Source organism: Bufo bufo, chromosome 6 (assembly GCF_905171765.1).
Source record: "Bufo bufo chromosome 6, aBufBuf1.1, whole genome shotgun sequence".
NCBI classification, from domain to species: Eukaryota; Metazoa; Chordata; class Amphibia; order Anura; family Bufonidae; genus Bufo; species Bufo bufo.
The window spans coordinates 8,876,139-8,901,036 of NC_053394.1; the positions used below are offsets into that span (position 1 = coordinate 8,876,139).

The window sequence follows — 24,898 nt, forward strand, 5'->3', positions numbered from 1 at the left end:
CAATGATTCTGCGATGGGTGAGATCAGTGTCGGACTGGCGTGCCTAGGGCCCGGGGGCCCACTGTACCAGATGATTGAATATGGGGGCCCCTGCAGCGACTTTGAGAAGGTGGGTCCTGGTTGAGGTGCTGCACATTGTATATATGTATGTAGTGCAGTAAGTCTACTGTGTTATGTGCCACTAGTGCAGGGGGTGGGAGACTAGGGGCCCACCTTGCTCAGGGGCCCGCCGGGGGATTGACCTGTACACCTGTGGGCCAGTCCGAGCCTGGGTGAGATGGTGGGAAATATCAAATATAATATCTTATCAAAATGTATAATAATCTAATCTAATGTATCAACCTGTGGAATGTATCATATATAAGAATATTTACTGCTAAATAATCATCTCTCACACATTATGATATGCAGCAATAATAACCGGAAAAAAATCTATTATTGGTGACAATAAATCCCCAGCAACAGACAAAGAACCACCAGGCACAGGACCCCGGGCCCCGGCATAGTGGAGGTCAAGAGAGGTCAAGTGACAGCTGTTCAGGAGCAGCCAGTCCAAAGACATTGTCAAGGAATGAGAGCCATAGTCAGTGCAGTGCAGAGCCTGGTCACTAGAGGGCGACATATTAGACACAATCTATGTCTATTCCTGGTCACTAGAGGGCGATGTATTAGACACAATCTATGTATATTCCTGGTCACTAGAGGGCGACATATTTGACACATTCTATGTATATTCCTGGTCACTAGAGGGCGACATATTATACACAATCTATGTCTATTCCTGGTCACTAGATGGCGATGCATTATACACAATCTATGTCTATTCCTGGTCACTAGAGGGCGATGTATTATACACAATCTATGTCGATTCTTGGTCACTAGTGGGCAGTGGCATAGTGTGGGGGGGGCCGTTGCGCTGGGCGCCAACTTGTAGGGGGCGCCAGGCAGCAGGCAGTATAATGAGGGTGATGGAAGCCTATGGCTCCCATTCCCTCTGTTCTGCCTATGAAGCAGTAGAATATCGCAGGAGATCGCGATTACATCACCGTGACCTCCTGCGCCAGGTCTCGCGAGATGACGTGATGACGCGGTGCAGGAGGGCACGGTGATGTGTTCCTGACCGCCTGTGCCGGGACGCCTGAGCAAAGGCTACAAGAGGCGATGAAGAGAGGTGAGTACTTTATATATTTTTTTATGTAAGTACTAAGGGCTATACTGGGGGCACTATGGAGGTGGGGGAAAGAATGGGGGCCATTACATATTATACAGAGGGGCCAATATATATTATACAGAGGGGCCATTACATATTATACAGAGGGGCCAATATATATTATACAGAGGGGCCAATATATATTATACAGAGGGGCCAATATATATTATACAGAGGGGCCATTACATATTATACAGAGGGGCCAATATATATTATACAGAGGGGCCATTACATATTATACAGAGGGGCCAATATATATTATACAGAGGGGCCAATATATATTATACAGAGGGGCCAATATATATTATACAGAGGGGCCATTACATATTATACAGAGGGGCCAATATATATTATACAGAGGGGCCAATATATATTATACAGAGGGGCCAATATATATTATACAGAGGGGCCATTATATATTATACAGACGGGCCAATATAGATTATACAGAGGGGCCAATATATATTATACGTGGGGCCATTATATATTATACAGAAGGGCCAATATAAATTATACAGAGGGGCCAATATATATTACACAGAGGGGCCAATATATATTATACAGTGGGGCCATCATATATTATACAGTGGGGCCATTATATATTATACAGAGGGGCCAATATATATTATACAGAGGGGCCAATATATATTATACAGAGGGGCCATTATATATTATACAGAGGGGCCAATATAGATTATACAGAGGGGCCAATATATATTATACAGAGGGGCCAATATATATTATACAGAGGGGCCAATATATATTATACAGAGGGGCCAATATATATTATACAGAGGGGCCAATATATATTATACAGAGGGGCCAATATATATTATACAGAGGGGCAAATATATATTATACAGAGGGGCCAATATATATTATACAGAGGGGCCAATATATATTATAGAGGGGCCAATATATATTATACAGAGGGGCCATTATATATTATACAGACGGGCCAATATATATTATACAGACGGGCCAATATAGATTATACAGAGGGGCCAATATAAATTATACAGAGGGGCCAATATATATTATACAGAGGGGCCAATATATATTATACAGTGGGGCCATTATATATTATACAGTGGGGCCATTATATATTATACAGAGGGGCCAATATATATTATACAGAGGGGCCAATATATATTATACAGTGGGGCCATTATATATTATACAGAGGGGCCAATCTAGATTATACAGAGGGGCCAATATAGATTATACAGAGGGGCCAATATATATTATACAGAGGGGCCATTATATATTATACAGAGGGGCCAATATATATTATACAGAGGGGCCAATATATATTATACAGAGGGGCCAATATATATTATACAGAGGGGCCATTATATATTATACAGAGGGGCCAATATAGATTATACAGAGGGGCCAATATATATTATACAGAGGGGCCAATATATATTATACAGTGGGGCCATTATATATTATACAGAGGGGCCAATATATATTATACAGAGGGGCCAATATATATTATACAGTGGGCCATTATATATTATACAGAGGGGCCAATATAGATTATACAGAGGGGCCAATATATATTATACAGTGGGGCCATTATATATTATACAGAGGGGCCATTATATATTATACAGACGGGCCAATATAGATTATACAGAGGGGCCAATATATATTATACAGAGGGGCAAATATATATTATACAGAGGGGCCAATATAGATTATACAGAGGGGCCAATATATATTATACAGAGGGGCAAATATATATTATACAGAGGGGCCAATATATATTATACAGAGGGGCCAATATATATTATAGAGGGGCCAATATATATTATACAGAGGGGCCATTATATATTATACAGACGGGCCAATATATATTATACAGACGGGCCAATATAGATTATACAGAGGGGCCAATATAAATTATACAGAGGGGCCAATATATATTATACAGTGGGGCCATTATATATTATACAGTGGGGCCATTATATATTATACAGAGGGGCCATTATATATTATACAGAGGGGCCAATATATATTATACAGAGGGGCCAATATATATTATACAGTGGGGCCATTATATATTATACAGAGGGGCCAATCTAGATTATACAGAGGGGCCAATATAGATTATACAGAGGGGCCAATATATATTATACAGAGGGGCCATTATATATTATACAGAGGGGCCAATATATATTATACAGAGGGGCCAATATATATTATACAGAGGGGCCAATATATATTATACAGAGGGGCCATTATATATTATACAGAGGGGCCAATATAGATTATACAGAGGGGCCAATATATATTATACAGAGGGGCCAATATATATTATACAGAGGGGCCAATATATATTATACAGAGGGGCCAATATATATTATACAGTGGGGCCATTATATATTATACAGAGGGGCCAATATATATTATACAGAGGGGCCAATATATATTATACAGTGGGCCATTATATATTATACAGAGGGGCCAATATAGATTATACAGAGGGGCCAATATATATTATACAGAGGGGCCAATATATATTATACAGAGGGGCCAATATATATTATACAGTGGGGCCATTATATATTATACAGACGGGCCAATATAGATTATACAGAGGGGCCAATATATATTATACAGAGGGGCAAATATATATTATACAGAGGGGCCAATATATATTATACAGAGGGGCCAATATATATTATAGAGGGGCCAATATATATTATACAGAGGGGCCATTATATATTATACAGAGGGGCCAATATATATTATACAGAGGGGCCAATATATATTATACAGAGGGGCCAATATATATTATACAGAGGGGCCATTATATATTATACAGAGGGGCCAATATAGATTATACAGAGGGGCCAATATAGATTATACAGAGGGGCCAATATAGATTATACAGAGGGGCCAATATATATTATACAGAGGGGCCATTATATATTATACAGACGGGCCAATATAGATTATACAGAGGGGCCAATATAGATTATACAGAGGGGCCAATATAGATTATACAGAGGGGCCAATATATATTATACAGAGGGACCATTACATATTATACAGAGGGGCCAATATATATTATACAGAGGGGCCAATATATATTATACAGAGGGGCCATTATATATTATACAGATGGGCCGATATAGATTATACAGAGGGGCCAATATATATTATACAGAGGGGCCAATATAGATTATACAAAGGGGCCAATATAGATTATACAAAGGGGCCATTATATATTATAAAGAGGGGACATTATATATTATAATTATACAGAGGGGCCATTATATATTACAATTATACAGGGGGTCCCATTAATAATGGTCCCTCTGTATAATATATAATGGCCCCCTGCATAATTATTATATATCATGACCCCTCTGTATAATTATTATATATAATGACCCCTCTGTAATATTAGGATATATAATGGCCCCCTCTGTATTATTATTACATATATATACAGTACAGACCAAAAGTTTGGATACACCTTCTCATTCAAAAAGTTTTCTTTATTTTCATGACTACGAAGGCATCAAAACTATGAATTAACACATGTGGAATTATATACATAACAAACAAGTGTGAATCAACTGAAAATATGTCATATTCTAGGTTCTTCAAAGTAGCCACCTTTTGCTTTGATTACTGCTTTGCACACTCTTGGCATTCTCTTGATGAGCTTCAAGAGGTAGTCCCCTGAAATGGTCTTCCAACAGTCTTGAAGGAGTTCCCAGAGATGCTTAGCACTTGTTGGCCCTTTTGCCTTCACTCTGCGGTCCAGCTCACCCCAAACCATCTCGATTGGGTTCAGGTCCGGTGACTGTGGAGGCCAGGTCATCTGGCGCAGCACCCCATCACTCTCCTTCATGGTCAAATAGCCCTTACTTTCAAAGTTTTCCCAATTCTTCGGCTGACTGACTGACCTTCATTTCTTAAAGTAATGATGGCCACTCGTTTTTCTTTACTTAGCTGCTTTTTTCTTGCCATAATACAAATTCTAACAGTCTATTCAGTAGGACTATCAGCTGTGTATCCACCTGACTTCTCCTCAACGCCACTGATGGTCCCAACCCCATTTATAAGGCAAGAAATCCCACTTATTAAACCTGACAGGGCACACCTGTGAAGTGAAAACCATTTCAGGGGACTACCTCTTGAAGCTCATCAAGAGAATGCCAAGAGTGTGCAAAGCAGTAATCAAAGCAAAAGGTGGCTACTTTGAAGAACCTAGAATATGACACATTTTCAGTTCTTTCACACTTGTTTGTTATGTATATAATTCCACATGTGTTAATTCATAGTTTTGATGCCTTCAGTGTGAATCTACAATTTTCATAGTCATGAAAATAAAGAAAAATCTTTGAATGAGAAGGTGTGTCCAAACTTTTGGTCTGTACTGTATATATAATGGCCCCTCTGTATAATTATTATATATAATGACCCCCCAGTATTATAATATATAATGGCCCATTATATATCCTAATATTACAGAGGGGTCATTATATATAATAATAATAATAATAATAATAATAATAATAAAAACTAATAATAATAAAACTCTGCAGAGATGAGACGCAGCTGAAAGAAGGTGTCATGGCCTCTTATCTCAGAATGAAGACGTTGAGGAAAGTCTATATCACAGGAGACGTCACTGGATGTTACAGGTATGGGGCGGTATTCTAATGTAACAATAATGTCCATGCACATATCTGTTTCACAGTAGGGTTGGGGGGGGGGGGGGAGATTGAGAATATGGCCGACCCTGCCGCATCCCGGCCCCAGACTTCAGGTCACACTGTGCGTGTTCTGAATTCTGGGGCCTCAGACCCATCTACTACATCATCTGTACTCAGAGAGTTATCACTGTGCCATCTGTGGTGTTACATAGGACTGCAGGTGACATCTACTACATCATCTGTACTCAGAGAGCTATCACTGTGCCATCTGTGGTGTTACATAGGACTGCAGGTGACATCTACTACATCATCTGTACTCAGAGAGCTATCACTGTGTTATCTGTGGTGTTACATAGGACTGCAGGTGACATCTACTACATCATCTGTACTCAGAGACTTATCACTGTGTTATCTGTGGTGTTACATAGGACTGCAGGTGACATCTACTACATCATCTGTACTCAGAGAGCTATAACTGTGCCATCTGTGGTGTTACATAGGACTGCAGGTGACATCTACTACATCATCTGTACTCAGAGAGCTATCACTGTGCCATCTGTGGTGTTACATAGGACTGCAGGTGACATCTACTACATCATCTGTACTCAGAGAGTCATCACTGTGTTATCTGTGGTGTTACATAGGACTGCAGGTGACATCTACTACATTATCTGTACTCAGAGAGTTATCACTGTGTTATCTGTGGTGTTACATAGGACTGCAGGTGACATCTACTACATTATCTGTACTCAGAGAGTTATCACTGTGTTATCTGTGGTGTTACATAGGACTGCAGGTGACATCTACTACATCATCTGTACTCAGAGAGTTATCACTGTGTTATCTGTGGTGTTACATAGGACTGCAGGTGACATCTGCTACATTATCTGTACTCAGAGAGTAATCACTGTGTTATCTGTGGTGTTACATAGGACTGCAGGTGACATCTACTACATCATCTGTACTCAGAGAGTTATCACTGTGTTATCTGTGGTGTTACATAGGACTGCAGGTGACATCTAGTACATTATCTGTACTCACAGAGTTATCACTGTGTTATCTGTGGTGTTACATAGGACTGCAGGTGGCATCTACTACATTATCTGTAAAAAGGTGCGTGTCAACAGGTTGAGGGGCGCAATACATGGCTTGCCACAGGTGCTGGCAACCCACGCTATGCCACTGCTAGAGGGCGATGCATTATACACAATCTATGTATATTCCTGGTCACTAGAGGGTGATGCATTATACACAATCTATGTCTATTCCTGGTCACTAGAGGGCGATGTATTATACACAATGTATGTATATTCCTGGTCACTAGAGGGCGATGTATTATACACAATCTATGTATATTCCTGGTCACTAGAGGGCGATATATTATACACAATGTATGTATATTCCTGGTCACTAGAGGGTGATGTATTATACACAATGTATGTATATTCCTGGTCACTAGAGGGCGATGTTTTGTACACAATCTATGTCTATTCCTAGTCACTAGAGGGCGATGTATTGTACACAATCTATGTATATTCCTGGTCACTAGAGGGCGATGTATTATACACAATCTATGTCTATTCCTGGTCACTGGAGGGTGATGTATTGTACACAATCTATGTATATTCCTGGTCACTAGAGGGTGATGTATTGTACACAATCTATGTATATTCCTGGTCACTAGAGGGCGATGTATTATACACAATCTATGTCTATTCCTGGTCACTAGAGGGCGATGTATTATACACAATCTATGTCTATTCCTAGTCACTAGAGGGCGATGTATTATACACAATCTATGTATATTCCTGGTCACTAGAGGGCGATGTATTATACACAATCTATGTCTATTCCTGGTCACTAGAGGGCGGTGCATTATACACAATCTATGTATATTCCTGGTCACTAGAGGGCGATGTATTATACACAATCTATGTCTATTCCTAGTCACTAGAGGGCGATGTATTATACACAATCTATGTATATCTATGGTCACTAGAGGGCGATGTATTGTACACAATCTATGTCTATTCCTAGTCACTAGAGGGCGATGTATTGTACACAATCTATGTCTATTCCTAGTCACTAGAGGGCGATGTACTGTACACAATCTATGTATATTTATGGTTATTAGAGGGCTACACATTATACAAACACTGCACATTTGATATTAAAGGGCCGTATATTATCTAAGCAGTATGTGTTGCCTGCCCCTACACATTACACACAAGCTACTCCTTACCACTAGAAGGCAATATGACAAATGGGTTGGGTCGATTTCTGATCACTGTTACAAGTACGATACTGTGGCCACAGATGACATTAAAGGGTCACGTTGTATAAGCAGTGTCCATTCCTGACCACTATAGGGCAATGTTGCAACTATTCCTGACCACTAGAAGGCGCCAATTTATACAAGCCGATTCCATTGCTGGTCACTAGAGGGCAGTGTACTGCATAACATTCTAGTGATATTCCTCACCACTAGAGGGCCACGCACAGTACCATATAAGCGGACAACATATTAAACATACAATGAAGCTACCCGTCACCACCTGAGGGTCATGTGTCATACAAGCTGTATCTTCTCCTGGCCACTAGAGAGCAACATATTACATTACAGCTTTAGCTATTCTGAATCTTAAGGGCCACACATGATAGCTAGCTGTCCATAAAGGTTCAAGTTACCTCTCACCACTAGAGGGCCACATGTTATACAAGATGCATCTATTATTGTCCTCTAGAGGGCAGCATATTACAGCTTTTCTTATTCTGGATCTTAAAGGGCCACACATGATACGAGCTGCATCTATTCCTGGCCACTAGAAGGCAACATATTATACAAACAGTGTCGCTATTTGTCACCACTAGAGGGCCACACTTCACCAATGTGGTGCCTATTCCTGGCCTTTCACTCTATCTAAAGCTATGATGTGTGATACTCTACGGCTATCAAGTCCTAAGCACTCGGGTTCCGTGGGTCCATACACAGCATCCATATTGTCAGTGACTAAACAGATGACAGTTTTGTTTGATGTAATAAAAATGATTAACTGTGTAAAGAAATTAAGTTGATAAATAGTCACACCCGAGTTTTACGACTGTAACCGGACTCACCAAGATCCCTCAGATTAGGTGTTTGCCCATGACATGGTCACATAAATACGTGACTACAAGGGTTATAATAGCCGAGTCCATCACGAGAAACAGTATATCATCATGGCAAAACCTTATAGTCCGACACCCACAAAACCAGGCAAAACGAGTCGACTTCGCCACCGATTAGAATGACTACATGACCTCTGGACTGTCTAAGGATGTCCTCTATAGATTATCTCCAGACCACAGCTGACCTGATGCCTAGACTTTCACACAGGGACCTTGAAAATCGCACCAATCTTGGTTGAAGACAGGAATGGAATGGATACATTGTATACAAAAGTAGCAGAATAATAAAGAATAAAAAATAAATAAATAAATAAAAGCTTCTGGAGTTAATGTAGGCTAAAGGGTTACAACTCCTGGCAGCTGAGCAGCCTATGAGTGTCACATATAATGTATATACCATTCACTAATAGGTAAAACAATGAGATAATCGCCTCCGATACAATGTAACCGCTTTATTCCAGCTAGGGCTGAATGCACACCAGACCTCCAGCTAATTTGGTCTCTGACAAAGTCATCTTTGCTCAGTATATGGAAGGTGAAGAATACAATTTCGTTACAAAGCATACAGAGGAACCTTTCAGCGCCATTCAATAGTCGCTACATTGTATTACACGCGCAACGCAAATTGAATGGAGCGGGATTTGAGCTGAGACTAACAGCTCTTAACTGCTGGAATCAGTTCAAGGCCCTCCAATGATCCAGCTCCGCGCTGAATGATTCACACATTATGTTTATAAGCAGCAGACAAATGAATTGCATTTATTTAAATGCGTAACCCGTACAATACCAAAATCTTCCATTATGAGGCGGGCGGCAAAGATAATGTCGAAAGACACTTCACACAATGGGCCTCACAAAGGAAGCAAACCTTTAGGATTTACTGCAAACACCATTTGGTTTCAAGGAGGCTGACAGGTCCAGGCTGGTCAGGCTGGAACCCGGCCGGCGTTGACAGAAGCTCGGTCATCCTCTGTGACGTTGGTCTCTAATCACCAGCTCAAGCCTATGGTACCAATAGAAAGTCAAAGTGGCTACACTGAAGGATGGAGACAATCACTGAAGCTATGAGAAGTCTGAAGACCCAACCAGAAGAAAGGCAACCACAATCATCGTCATCGAGGTTCCAGAAACTTTCAAGGTCAGTAAATGACTCAAATTGGCTCTTAACGTTGAGAAAATTGGTCAACATCTCAAAAACCCAAATATGAAGCACTCAATGCTGCACCCAACTGCTCTCCAGGCGTCTTCTGCCACATTCTACGACTCACCACCTCTCTTTTTTATATAGAATTTAGGACACTGTTGGGTTTCCCAGAGCGTGACCCATCGAGAAAAGCAAGAGTGCCTCCAGATCGAAACTATTTTTCCCCTCAGAAGGTCTTCACGTCTCAGCAGTAACCCCCTAATGTAGACCACTAGTCATGGTTTAACTTCATGAGAAGAATCCCCATCTTCAGGGTCATAAAAAGCAATTTTGGGGAATGTTTCATGCACGGGAAAGGTAATGCGGCCTGTCGTAATCTGGTGGGAAATGGGATTACAGCAAACATCAGAGCAAACGACTGCTCCTTCTATTAATTGTTAGCGCTTTCATTGTAGAAACTTCTGCAGGGGATTTTGCTGCATCCAGGACTTTATGTGGAATCGCCCCCTCCCCCCCCCCCCCCCAAAACACACCAAATAAAAACCTCTTAAAAAGTCTGAGACCTTGTCTACATCACTGTGTGGGAACCCGGCCAGGAAAGGACTGGTGTATCCTGAAATCACATGCAGGAAATAGAAGCCAAGAAGCTGTGCCCTCCAACATGGAGTCACGCGGCATTTTCTCCGTAATCTCAGCCGATCCCATTCCAAGCCGAGGGAATTCTGCTGCATTACAGGGTTTTACATCACAATAAACCTCGCAGCCCCCCCCCCCCCCCCCCAACATGTTCTGTACAACACAGAAGTCACAATGCCCCTAATACTGGTCAATCTCATATCTATACATCCAATTATCTATCTCATATCTATCTAATATGTATCTCATGTCCATCTATCTATATCAAATTCATCTACAGGTGAAATTCGAAAAATTTGAATATCGTGCAAAGTTCATTTATTTCAGTAATGCAACTTAAAATGTGAAACATATGAGACTCATTACATGCAGAGCGAGATATTTCAAGCCTTTATCTGTTATAATTTGGATGATTTTGGCTTACAGCTTATGAAACCTTAAAGTCACAATTTTGAGGTCCCCTTTGCTCAGGGGGTATGGATTGATCAGCTGACTAGAGTGTGACACCTGAGCTTAGAATATTGAACCTTTTCACAAAATTCGAATTTTAAGCTGCATTACTGAAATAAATGGACTTTTTCACGATATTCAAATTTTTCACCTGTATCTATCTATCTATCTATCTATCTATCTATCTATTATCTATCTATCATCTATCTATTATCTATCTATTATCTATCTATCTATTATCTATCTATTATCTATCTATCTAATATCTATCTCATATCTATCTATCTATCTATCTATTATCTATCTATCTATCTATCTATCTATCTATTATCTATCTATCTATTATCTATCTATCTAACTATCTATCTATCTATCTATCTATCTATCTATCTATTATCTATCTATCTATTATCTATCTATCTAACTATCTATCTATCTATTATCTATCTATCTCTTCTATCTATTATCTATCTATTATCTATCTATCTATCTAATATCTATCTATTATCTATCTATCTATTATCTATCTATCTATCTATTATCTATCTCTCTAATATCTATCTCATATCTATCTATCTATCTATCTATCTATCATATATCTATCTATCTATCTATCTAATATCTCATATCTATCTATCTATTATCTATCTCTCTAATATCTATCTATCTATCTATTATCTATCTATCTATCTATTATCTATCTATCTATTATCTATCTCATATCTATCTATCTATTATCTATCTATCTTATATCCATCTCCTATCTATCTATCTATCTATCTATCTATCTCATATCTATCTATCTATCTATCTATCTCATATCTATCTATCTATCTATTATCTATCTATCTATCTAATATCCATCTATCTATTATCTATCTATTATCTATCTATCTATCTATCTATCTATCTATCTATCTAATATCCATCTATCTATTATCTATCTACCATATGTCTTGTTTATGCGCACAGGAAATAAAGTTCTAGAAGTCTCCCATCTCCTTTCTCTTTTCTCGCTTGCACTTGACGGACTGATGTCTTTTTCATGTAACTTTATTCTCCTTTCACGGCAAAAGGAAAAACTCCCACATTTGGTCCCCGATATATCAGGAATTTTCGGTCAGTCGAGTAAAGACGTATTTCTCAGGGGTCTTGGCTGCTGTGGATTTACTGGATGAAATAAGGCAGTATAAGAGAGGTGAAGACGGGATAAAGACGCAAGCCGTAAGCGGCTCAGACCGCCTGTGGCACATGTGAGGCGGCCATTACCAGCTATCCGCTCCGGCGCAGGGAGCCGCCTGCACTATTGTGCTCCAGATCTCGCACACTTGACTGTAACGGTTGTTTTTCCTCTGTGTGTCATCGCACTCATTCACGGTAAACTCCTAATTTATTACTATTGCCGGGGATTTAAGTAAAGCTTCGTTCCTTTCACTGCCAAAAACTAACAGCAGACGCAGAAGTGCCATCTGATTTATACGCTCTGCAGCCGGGCCAAGAATAAAGCCAGCGCGGAGAGGCTGCGAGCATGCAGGAGGTGAGGAGAGGAGCTGTCAGGAGCCTGCGAGTATCAAAGCCCAACTCAACTGATACATTGTATCAATAACATAACACTTCAGATCATACCAACCGGGAGGTCCGGGGAGAACCGGGATATCCCATTTATTCAGACCCCGGGATATCTACAGTATATGCTGCAACATAAGCTTGTGGGTAACACATGAAGATCCCCTCGCTCTTCTGGATTTCTGCAGTGACCACCCACAATCAGCGCTGCGGACGCATCATGATACATGTGACGCCATCACTTCCAGACACCTGCAGCGCTAGGTAAAGAGCTAGGTCCCTAATTGGGCTGAGTTTGTGTAATTGTTTTTAAAAAGGGACGTTTCTAAACAATTTTAGGGGTGGAGCTTAAAGGGCATCTGTCAGCAGTTTTGTACCTATGACACCGGCTGACCTGTTACATGTGCACTTGGCAGCTGAAGGCATCTGTGTTGGTCCCATGTTCCTATGTGTCCGCATTGCTGGGAAAAAATTATGTTTTAATATATGCAAATGAGCCTCTAGGAGCAACGGGGGCGTTACCATTACTCATAGAGGCTCTGCTCTCTCTACAACTGCCACGCCCTCTGCACTTTGATTGACAGGACCAGGTGTGATGATGCTTTTGCTGCCTGGTCCGGTCAATCAGAGCGCAGCAGTTGCAGAGAGAGCGGAGCCTCTAGGTGTAATGGCAACGCCCCTGTTGCTCCTAGAGGCTCATTTGAATATATTAAAAATTCATTTTTCTCAGTAATGCAGGCACATATGAACATGGGACCAACACAGACGGCTTCATCTGCCAGCAGCACATGTAACAGGTCAGCAGGTGTCATAGGGACAGAACTGCTGACTGATGCCCTTTAAAATGCCCCAAGATTTTGTTTCTTAATGGACGCTGCAGGGACATCCATGTCACCCAACATTTCAGCTATGCACAAATACCGGACATAAGTTATTAAAGGAATCACTCTCATCGGCTGCAGGAGCCATCAGAATCCAGTGCAGAGAAAGTAATAATTCCTACTGATCTTCTTAAGAATCCGTGATCAGACCCTGGGCTCTGTTATCAGTCTGCAGATGGGTTCAGGTACCTCAGGGAACTCCAGCAAAAGACTGAAATTGTTCCACGACTGAAATAGTAACATTGTAACTGGGATCCATTCTTGCAGATACAGTATATACATGTATTCAGAGAACAGCGCCCCCAGTGGCCAATCTGAGCCCCTGATATTCATGGCTACAGTATTCAGGAGCAGCCTGCAGCGACACAATAAATCCACAGTGTGCAAAAAACAGATTAAAGGGGTTCTCCAGAAATAAAATAAAAAAATAAAATACTTAAATATTATTTAATCATAAATATATTTACAAATACCTTTCATTATTTATAATGGATCGTTATGCTTAGTGAGCAATCATTAGGAGAACTAAAAAGGCCGCCGTCCTATTAGTACACACAAAACCTGTCCTAATTACACAGGAGTTACTTCACCACAATAAGGGCCCTTGCACACGACCGTATGCCCTCCGAGATATATGGTCCGTGAGCGGGCCTTATGTCCCGGAGCGGCATACACCGTACGCACGGGAGCGCCCCGCATCATAGGTTACTATGATACTGTGCGCATCGGGCCGCTCATGATCATATGAGTGCAGGACAGTAGTCCCGCAGGCGGCCCGATGCGCACAGTATCATAGTAACCTATGATGCGGGGCGCTCCCGTGCGCACGATCTATGCTGCTCCAGGACATATGGCCCACTCACGGACAGTATGTCTCAGAGGGCATACGGTCGTGTGCATGAGCCCTGAGCCGTAGTGCTGCCTCAGCCTCCTCTCTGCTTGTCAGGAATCATGATCCCGAACACAGGTGAATCTCTGTGAGAATGGAGAAGATGAGGAGACATGAGAGGAGGATGGGGTGGGGGTAATGAGGAGCAGCACTTGTTTACAGTCTCCATTACCACAGCCCGTCCGTCCTCTCTGTGCTTCATGATTATCAATTATAACAACAGTGATGATTATATACAATTCATCCCCTAGAGGCGCAAAATGATCCCTGATACATGATAAAGTGGAAAACCATAAAAGTTATCGAATAAAAGTTATTAAAGTGTATACAGATAATTACTCATTAGTAAGACATCTCTCACACATCTGTACATTAAGTACAATACATGCTGCTATGTATTCAATTATCTATCTCCAGTATCTATCTATGTTATATCTATTATCTATCTCATATCTATCTATCTATCTATCTATTATCTATCTCATATCTATCTATCTATCTATTATCTATCTATTATCTATCTATCTATTATCTATCTATTATCTATCTCATATCTATCTATCTATCTATCTATCTATTATCTATCTATCTATCTATCTCATATCTATCTATCTATCTATCTATCTATCTATCTATTATCTATCTATTATCTATCTATTATCTATCTATCTATCTATCTATCTATCTATCTATTATCTATCATCTATCTATTATCAATCTCATATCTATCTATCTATCTATCTATCTATCTATCTATCCATCTATCTATCTATTATCTATCTATTATCTATCTATCTATCTATCTATCTATCTATCTCATATCTTTCTATCTATCTCATATCTATCTATCTGTTTCATATCTATCTATTATCTATCTATCTATCTGCAGAGATGTAGGATAAGACTGAGGAGCTCCGATTTCTCTTATTATTCGGAGGGGCATAAAACACTTCTAGAATATTTGAATCCTGAAAAGAATGTGAATAAAACATCACGCAGTCAATATGATACAATGTTGCAGTAAATTACAGGACGCAATGACTTTCTATGACACAATGTAGCATTTCCAATTAGAAGCCATATCACTAATCGTGGCCACCAGGAAGGTCCTCCTATGTCTCCTGGACATCAAGGCCACCTAGTCGCAGGCGGGCGCTGGCTGCGCACAATTCCTGCATCACAATTTCCTCCACCTTAAGCAGTACAATAATGAGAATGTGCAGCTGACCCCGCGGACCCCGGCGCCTCACCAGCCAGCTCTGCGCCCTGAGCACACCGGCGATTTCTCTCTCCCTGCGTCTCTCTGGCTGCGGGCGGCTCAGTAATTACGGCGCCTTATTGCAATTATTTCTATGTCAGAAGCCTAAAACGTTAAAAATGCCCAAGGTTCATCAGAGAAACCTTCAAAAGCCGCTCTCCTCCGGCTGCGCAGGTTCTAGAGCCGCAGATCGGCTGGAGAGGATGTGACTCGTTTCAGGCAAAATTTTAATGATTGGCTTGGTCTCCAACGTCCGCGGGCCCCTGGAGCTGGTCATTAAAAGGCAGGAAATGCCCTCACCGACCGTCATTACCACTTAATTATGGATTGTGTTTGTAGTGAAGGCCGTCGCCTTTATGGGAACATTTTCTAACAAGAAGGAGCTTGTGTTCCTTCAGGTTTGGTATCCGATCACCTGCTGCGGAGATATTTTGCCGGCAGCAGATTTGCATTATAATAGGGTCATTCTTTCCTCTGCATCTCATGTATAAACCACTTGGCACTTGGGAGCGAGCACAAGGTGGTGACTGGTGAGGGGCAAAGCGCCATGGCCTCTTAAACCAACAATGGGGTCAGCAGCGGACCAACAAAGTGCCCTGAGAAATACCGAGCTCCTCGTACCCCCCCGCTCCCACCAGTCCGGGGAGAAATAGCACAGTTGTATGTGAAACGCGTTTCAGGCCTCAGACTTTACATGGAGAAATGCAAAAAGAAGAGGATGCAAAAATAAAAACTCCTCTATTCCATTTCTTCTGTCTGACAACTATTTTTCCCACGCCACCAAATAGGTGTCAGACGCAATCCCTTCACTTTTTCCACAAAGATATGAGGTATACACAGTCACATGACAACTAGGGTCCTCCCACAGCAGTCATGTGACTAAGCACCACCCACAGCAGTCATGTGGCTAAGCGCTGCCTAAAGCAGTCATGTGACTGAGCACCACCCACAGCAGTCATGTGACTAACCACCACCCACAGCAGTCATGTGACTAACCACCACCCACAGCAGTCATGTCACTAAGCACCACCCACAGCAGTCATGTGACTAAGCACCACCCACAGCAGTCATGTGACTAAGCACCACCCACAGCAGGTCATGTGATTAAGCACCACCCACAGCAGTCATGTGACTAAGCACCACCCACAGCAGTCATGTGACTAAGCACCACCCACAGAAGTCATGGGACTAAGCACCACCCACAGCAGTCATGTGATTAAACTCCAACCATAGATAAAATGTAATTTACAAAAAGGCAACATTGTCAAGCCTGAATAATTACAAAGTAATTATATTCTGTCACTTTTGAGTGCATGATCCTTGGCCTCCTATAGGGGAGGTGACCAGTGTAACATGAAGAGATACCAGGACACTCCCTTTAAGGATGACCTCTTACAGAGGTCGTAGTCGTGGCCCGTATAGAGTACACATGAATCCATGCAGTATCAGACATGTCCAGGAATGATCTGATTATAAGGGGTATGCGGATGGGAGAAAACCTCAAACAGTTTTAAAGCTACGGAAAGTTAGGAAATTGAACCCAACTCATAGAGAAAAGACAGAGGTAGGTGCCAATCACTTACGATGTGACCTGGAGACGGAGACCTGGCGTCCTTCATTGCCTGTCGACTCTGAACGTCCAACAGCGGCCATTTCATCTGCAAATACTGGAAAGAAGGAGAAAGGAAACATTAGCGCAAAACTGCAGACACAATGCGAACAAGAAAATATAGAGAGTACAACTCCCAACATCCCGGACACAACCCCACACATACTAAGAAGACCACAAGGGAGGAGGCCACAGATCCCAGAAAACAGCTTGATAGGATGAATACATCATCATCATCATCACTCCATAGACAGCGGTATCATCCATCATCATTAATAACGGCCAATGTGCTCAGGACATCATAGAATATAACACTATGAGGCTCAACTCGAGTTATTCTAGGTTCTATGTTTGATCTTCTATGTTAAATCCTACTTCGTAGCATATTGAAACATGAAAATGTATAAATTCTTGCTACATTCAAGCCATACTACCAATACATTGATGTAACTGGAAACGTTTGCAAATGATTCTTTATTGCTTGTATTTACATAAACATACCTAAATGTATTAAATGTAAGTTTACATTGAAAAATCCTAATAAAAATCATCTTTGATAGAATATATAGGAGATATCAGAACATATAGGACAACGTCCCGGCAGGAAAGCATTAAATATGAGGAGGAAGAAGATAATTTATGAACTACACACAATGCAGTCAAATCATCTGCATGAAGAGGGATGGAAGATATGAATCTGTACATTAACCTTAAATAAATATCCTTGTCCTCCGTGTGTCCTGTATACAGATCCCTGTCCTCAGTGTGTCCCGTATACAGATCCCTGTCCTCAGTGTGTCCCGTATACAGATCCCTGTGCTCCGTGTATCCCGTATACAGATCCCTGTCCTCAGTGTGTCCCGTATACAGATCCCTGTCCTCAGTGTGTTCTGTATACAGATCCCTGTCCTCCATGTATCCCGTATACAGATCCCAGTCCTCAGTGTGTCCCGTATACAGATCCCTGTCCTCCGTGTGTCCCGTATACAGATCCCTGTCCTCAGTGTGTCCCGTATACAGATCCCTGTCCTCCGTGTGTCCCGTATACAGATCCCTGTCCTCCGTGTATCCTGTATACAGATCCCTGTCCTCAGTGTGTCCTGTATACAGATCCCTGTCCTCAGTGTGTCCCGTATACAGATCCCTGTCCTCCGTGTATCCTGTATACAGATCCCTGTCCTCCATGTATCCCGTATACAGATCCCTGTCCTCAGTGTGTCCCGTATACAGATCCCTGTCCTCCGTGTGTCCCGTATACAGATCCCTGTCCTCCGTGTATCCTGTATACAGATCCCTGTCCTCCGTGTGTCCCGTATACAGATCCCTGTCCTCCGTGTGTCCCGTATACAGATCCCTGTCCTCAGTGTGTCCCGTATACAGATCCCCGTCCTCAGTGTGTCCCGTATACAGATCCCCGTCCTCAGTGTGTCCTGTATACAGATCCCTGTCCTCCGTGTATCCTGTATACAGATCCCTGTCCTCCGTGTGTCCCGTATACAGATCCCTGTCCTCCGTGTGTCCCGTATACAGATCCCTGTCCTCCGTGTGTCCCGTATACAGATCCCTGTCCTCAGTGTGTCCCGTATACAGATCCCTGTCCTCAGTGTGTCCCGTATACAGATCCCTGTCCTCCGTGTGTCCCGTATACAGATCCCTGTCCTCCGTGTATCCTGTATACAGATCCCTGTCCTCAGTGTGTCCTGTATACAGATCCCTGTCCTCAGTGTGTCCCGTATACAGATCCCTGTCCTCCGTGTATCCTGTATACAGATCCCTGTCCTCCATGTATCCCGTATACAGATCCCTGTCCTCAGTGTGTCCCGTATACAGATCCCTGTCCTCCGTGTGTCCCGTATACAGATCCCTGTCCTCAGTGTGTCCCGTATACAGATCCCCGTCCTCCGTGTATCCCGTATACAGATCTCTGTCCTCCGTGTGTCCCGTATACAGATCCCTGTCCTCAGTGTGTCCCGTATACAGATCCCTGTCCTCAGTGTGCCCCGTATACAGATCCCCGTCCTCCGTGTGTCCCATATACAGATCTCTGTCCTCCGTGTGTCCCGTATACAGATCCCTGTCCTCAGTCTGTCCCGTATACAGATCCCTGTCCTCCGTGTATCCCGTATACAGATCCCTGTCCTCCGTGTGTCCCATATACAGATCTCTGTCCTCCGTGTGTCCCGTATACAGATCCCTGTCCTCCGTGTATCCCGTATACAGATCCCGGTCCTCAGTGTGTCCCGTATACAGATCCCGGTCCTCAGTGTGTCCCGTATACAGATCCCGGTCCTGCTGTACATCACTATATATGATATAGGGCAGTTCGTGGGCTCAGTGCTGCCGCTTCTGGTTGGGATTAGCGGCGCCCATCCCTTGTACACCCCTGATTTCTATTTTTCCGCACATTCATTTAGGAGTCACTGAGAGGCGTCCTGTGGAGGGTGTGATTTTAATCTCTCGCCCGGCGGGTCACTCCAGCGGTGGAGGTGCTCCGGAGACGTCTGGCCTGAAGTCTGCAGGTCCACAAGTGCCGCGGCCCGGAATATAATACACAGGCGCTGGCTACTCTACAGAAAAGCCTCATTGTCTGCCACATGCACTCTCCGCAGGCTCCTGAACCGCACATTTTACGAGTCTACATTTCAGCGCAGAATTTTCAATTCCATTAAGACAGAGCAGGATCTCTGGCGATATAACATTACGGGCGGCGGATATGAACCTCGGCCCCACTGCCGCAAGAGCTAAACGAATCCAGATGCCACAGAGGAGGCTTAATACAGGCAAAGATATTCAAATGTCAGTCCCCCCCCCCCCCGCCGCTCTGCCCCTGCTCCGAAACCTCAGCTGTGTAACACAGAACATTCAAAGTGACACACGAGCGTCACACTGCAAGACACCAGAACAGAATGATTCCTGACACACATGGCGGCCGCGCAAGCAAATGGGCACAAAATTGTCAGCCAACAAGATCAACGCTCTCCTCTCCTGAAATACTCCGTGCTGCTGGGGACCCTGCTTCTTCCACTATGTAAGGGCTCATGCATGCGGCCCACAATGAACGGGCAACATCCGTGCAGATTCCACAGACGGATCCAGACATTCAACTTGAATGGGTTCGTGATCCGTCCTCACCGCAAAAAAATAGAACTCCGTAGTGCTTCCGTGGGGTTCCGTGTCTCCGTTCTGCACCGGGCCACGGCTGGCAATGGCGTTGTGCATGAGCCCTAACTCTCCGCTTATGACCTCCACAAGATCAGCACACTCGTCTGCTGAAATCCTCTGTGCTGCTACTCCTTTCAGTCATGGTTTACAATGTCTTTATTTTCCCTGTCCACTAGGGGCGCTGTAACACGACTGCATGAAGAATCACTTGAGCAGCTCCCTCTGCGGAATATCATATTTCCACAAGTTTTATTAAACTAATGAAATCCAATAAATCCCTATTTTAATAAGAGGGTAAATTCCCCTTTAAATCCGCCATGTATCCGAGAATATTCTGCAGAAACACCTAATTATCGCAGGCGGCTGCAAATGCGCATTCTGATGTATTGTGCGGAAGAATGCAGCTCTGCAGGGCGAGGCCGCCAAACACCTTTCTGCAGGATCTGATTTCACTTGTAATTGTGTGGCGTCGCTCCCACACCTGGGGTCTGCGGATCCGCGCGGATACTGGAAGCAGATGTCTAAGAGAAGGGTTCGCCCCCTCCTTTGCCCCAGTGCTGCACAAAGTGGCAACGGAACGACGGAGAGACATTGGTGAACATAACAGGAGGCAAATTCTGAGCTCCGGGCCGTGGGGATACATTGTATCACTGCCACATGCAACAATGTATCATTAGGAAACTACTGTAAATATATGGCAGGGACAACCGCCGTACTGTACATGAGGCCGCGACGATATCGCAAAGCCAACAATCGCAGTGTTTTAGGGTGGCCTGCGATAAATTTCTGATATTTTCCTCACATGACTTTTGGCAGCTGCTCCTAAAATGTGATATAAAAACATGGCAGCCCCCACCCCCAAAAATAAAATAAAATATAATAATAATTAAAAATTACTTTTCTTGCAGTGTTTTAGTGTAATAAAAAGTTCTGGATTGAGGAGAGTAGACGAGAGGGGAAAGGATGTGGTCTGGGTGGAGGAGGGGAATTCTGGACATGGTGGGGTCATCTAGGTGGAGGAGGAGACATAGTGGGAGGGGTGGTCTGTGTAGAGAAGGGGTAGTCTGGGTAAAGGGGGGGTCATTCTGAGTGGGGGAGGGCTGGTCGGGGTAGAAGAGGGTATGTCTTGAGTGTGGGAAGGGTGGTCTGGGTGGAGAAGTGGACATCTTGGGTGGAGGATGGGTGGTCGGGTTAGAGAAGGGGACATCTTGGGTGGGGAAGAAGTAGTCAGATGGAGGAGGGGACATCTTGTGTGTGAGAGGGGTGGTCTGGTGATGGAGGGGACATCTTGGGTGGGGGATGGGTAGTCGGGGGAGAGGAAGGGACGTCTTGGGTGGAGGATGGGTGGTCGGGTTAAAGAAGGGGACATCTTGGGTGGGGAAGTAGCGGTCAGATGGAGGAGGGGACATCTTGTGTGTGAGAGGGGTGGTCTGGTGGAGGAGGGGACATCTTGGGTATGGGATGGGTGGTCTGGATAGAGACAGGGCTTTTTGGAGGTGGTCGGGGGGACTGGGTGTTGGAGGGGACGTCTTGGGTAGGGGAGGGGGGCCTTGGGTGTGAAATGTTTATCAGGCTGCGGCAGGCTGAGGAGGACAGAGCGGATTAAGAAGTGGCCATTAAGATTTCCACTGGCGTGTCACTCAGCGCTGCCGGAATGTGGAATTCTTCCCGGGTCACAGGAATTCCGCACATTACTGGGAAGTGAACTGGGCACATGTGCTTCCCGCTGCAGCCGCTGCCAGGCAACCGTATAATAACAGTGACTGAAGCGGTGTGACCCTCCAGTAATAACATCCCGGGACCACAGCCTCCTGGCCGCTATTATTAGGGTTGAGCTGTTTTTAGCAATTTGCTTAGTAAGACACTAGTGACCAGCATTAGAGAGCATCGGCGAGAAATAGAGAGTATCAGAGAGAAATAGAGAGTATCAGAGAGAAATAGAGAGCATTACAGAACATCAGAGAGCGTCAGAACATTAGAGAGCATTACAGAACATCAGAGAGCGTCAGAACATTAGAGAGCATCGTAGAGCATTACAGAGTATTACAGAATGTCAAAACGTCAGAAAGCGTCAGAGAACATTAATGAGCGTCAGAGAATGTCAGAGAGCGTGTCAACTATTGCAATTTAATTTTAGCGGGGCATCTGGAGTAAAAAACAAAGCAACTTTGAAAATAATCTCAACAAAAAAAAATCTACTACTATTTTAAGTTTACAGCTCTTATGCAAATCTATGTGTCTCCATGGTTACAGAACAGACAATGTCAATTAGTCCTGATCCTGGCACAACTTCAACACCCCCCACTGCAAACATCTTCCTCCCAATTGTTGAACATGGTGTAAAACCAGCTGTGTGACTAAATGCTGACAAACGACCATTCAAAAAATGGACATGAAACTTTTTTTGTTACTATAATAGACACAAGTCCCTTGATAAATGACCCACAGTGACTCCACCAGCAGAATAGTGAGTGCAGCTCTGGAGTATAATACAGGATGTAACTCAGGATCAGTACAGGATAAGTAATGTATGTACACAGTGACTGCACCAGCAGAATAGTGAGTGCAGCTCTGGAGTATAATACAGGATGTAACTCAGGATCAGTACAGGATAAGTAATGTATGTACACAGTGACTCCACCAGCAGAATAGTGAGTGCAGCTCTGGAGTATAATACAGGATGTAACTCAGGATCAGTACAGGATAAGTAATGTATGTACACAGTGACTGCACCAGCAGAATAGTGAGTGCAGCTCTGGAGTATAATACAGGATGTAACTCAGGATCAGTACAGGATAAGTAATGTATATACACAGTGACTCCACCAGCAGAATAGTGAGTGCAGCTCTGGAGTATAATACAGGATGTAACTCAGGATCAGTACAGGATAAGTAATGTATGTACACAGTGACTGCACCAGCAGAATAGTGAGTGCAGCTCCGGAGTATAATAGAGGCTGTAACTCAGGATCAGTACAGGATAAGTAATGTATGTACACAGTGACTGCACCAGCAGAATAGTGAGTGCAGCTCTGGAGTATAATACAGGATGTAACTCAGGATCAGGACAGGATAAGTATTGTATGTACACAGTGACTGCACCAGCAGAATAGTGAGTGCAGCTCTGGAGTATAATACAGGATGTAACTCAGGATCAGTACAGGATAAGTAATGTATGTACACAGTGACTGCACCAGCAGAATAGTGAGTGCAGCTCTGGAGTATAATACAGGATGTAACTCAGGATCAGTACAGGATAAGTAATGTATGTACACAGTGACTGCACCAGCAGAATAGTGAGTGCAGCTCTGGAGTATAATACAGGATGTAACTCAGGATCAGTACAGGATAAGTAATGTATGTACACAGTGACTGCACCAGCAGAATAGTGAGTGCAGCTCTGGAGTATAATACAGGATGTAACTCAGGATCAGTACAGGATAAGTAATGTATGTACACAGTGACTGCACCAGCAGAATAGTGAGTGCAGCTCTGGAGTATAATACAGGATGTAACTCAGGATCAGTACAGGATAAATGCGCCATGGATAATGCACTGCACTTCAGTGTTACATATTGATGAAGGTGAACACCTGACACCGACATATTTAATAGGGACACTTTGTGTCAATATACAGTTTATGGTTCTGCTTCTTCTTTCACACTCGGGTGTCCTCGCCAGTTTCTGGACGGCTCTGATGTGTCAGCATTTTATATGACCCCCTTCGCCGCTGCTCATTGGAACATATAATTCTAGGAGATGCGAGAAGTTTACATGAGCTACGAATGCAGCCAATCAGTCTGCAGGATACACATGACTACATACAGTATATATATATTATCAACACAGAGATCAAGTACCAAAATACCCAATATATCAAAGTTTATTAAATTCACATAAAAAACATACATACACATATACAAACATGTGGAAACAACATAAAGTGCCAGGAGCGACAGCTCATGTATGTCCTGTAAGACCGCGTACTAAATATGGCATGGACGATCATCTAGTGAGCGTGACCACCTACACATCTATATACATCTCCTCTCAGATTGTCCTAACAGCCAAACATGATGCGTACCTGGCATGCATCACTCCTCCTGAAGAAGCAAACGCGAAACGCGCGTAGAGGGGCACGCCAGTCAGCGACCGCCTATCCTGTTCGACACACACCTGGGGCATCGGGTAAGAGAGGAATGGATTGAGATACCACATTCCTTGGACATAGTTTAGAGTTGTGTCGT

The 24,898-nt window shown here is 43.0% G+C and overlaps 1 protein-coding gene across 14 annotated transcripts in view; it reads right to left on the reverse strand.

Moving 5' to 3' along the window:
* TCF7L2 (transcription factor 7 like 2) overlaps positions 1-24,898 on the reverse strand; it is a 185,965-nt gene that overhangs the window by 72,326 nt on the left and 88,741 nt on the right. For all 14 annotated transcript variants that reach the window (XM_040438185.1, XM_040438182.1, XM_040438179.1 and 11 more), the window contains one exon: positions 17,465-17,548. In XM_040438185.1, coding sequence (XP_040294119.1) covers positions 17,465-17,548 — 84 coding nt within the window. The remainder of the gene's footprint in view (positions 1-17,464; positions 17,549-24,898) is intronic.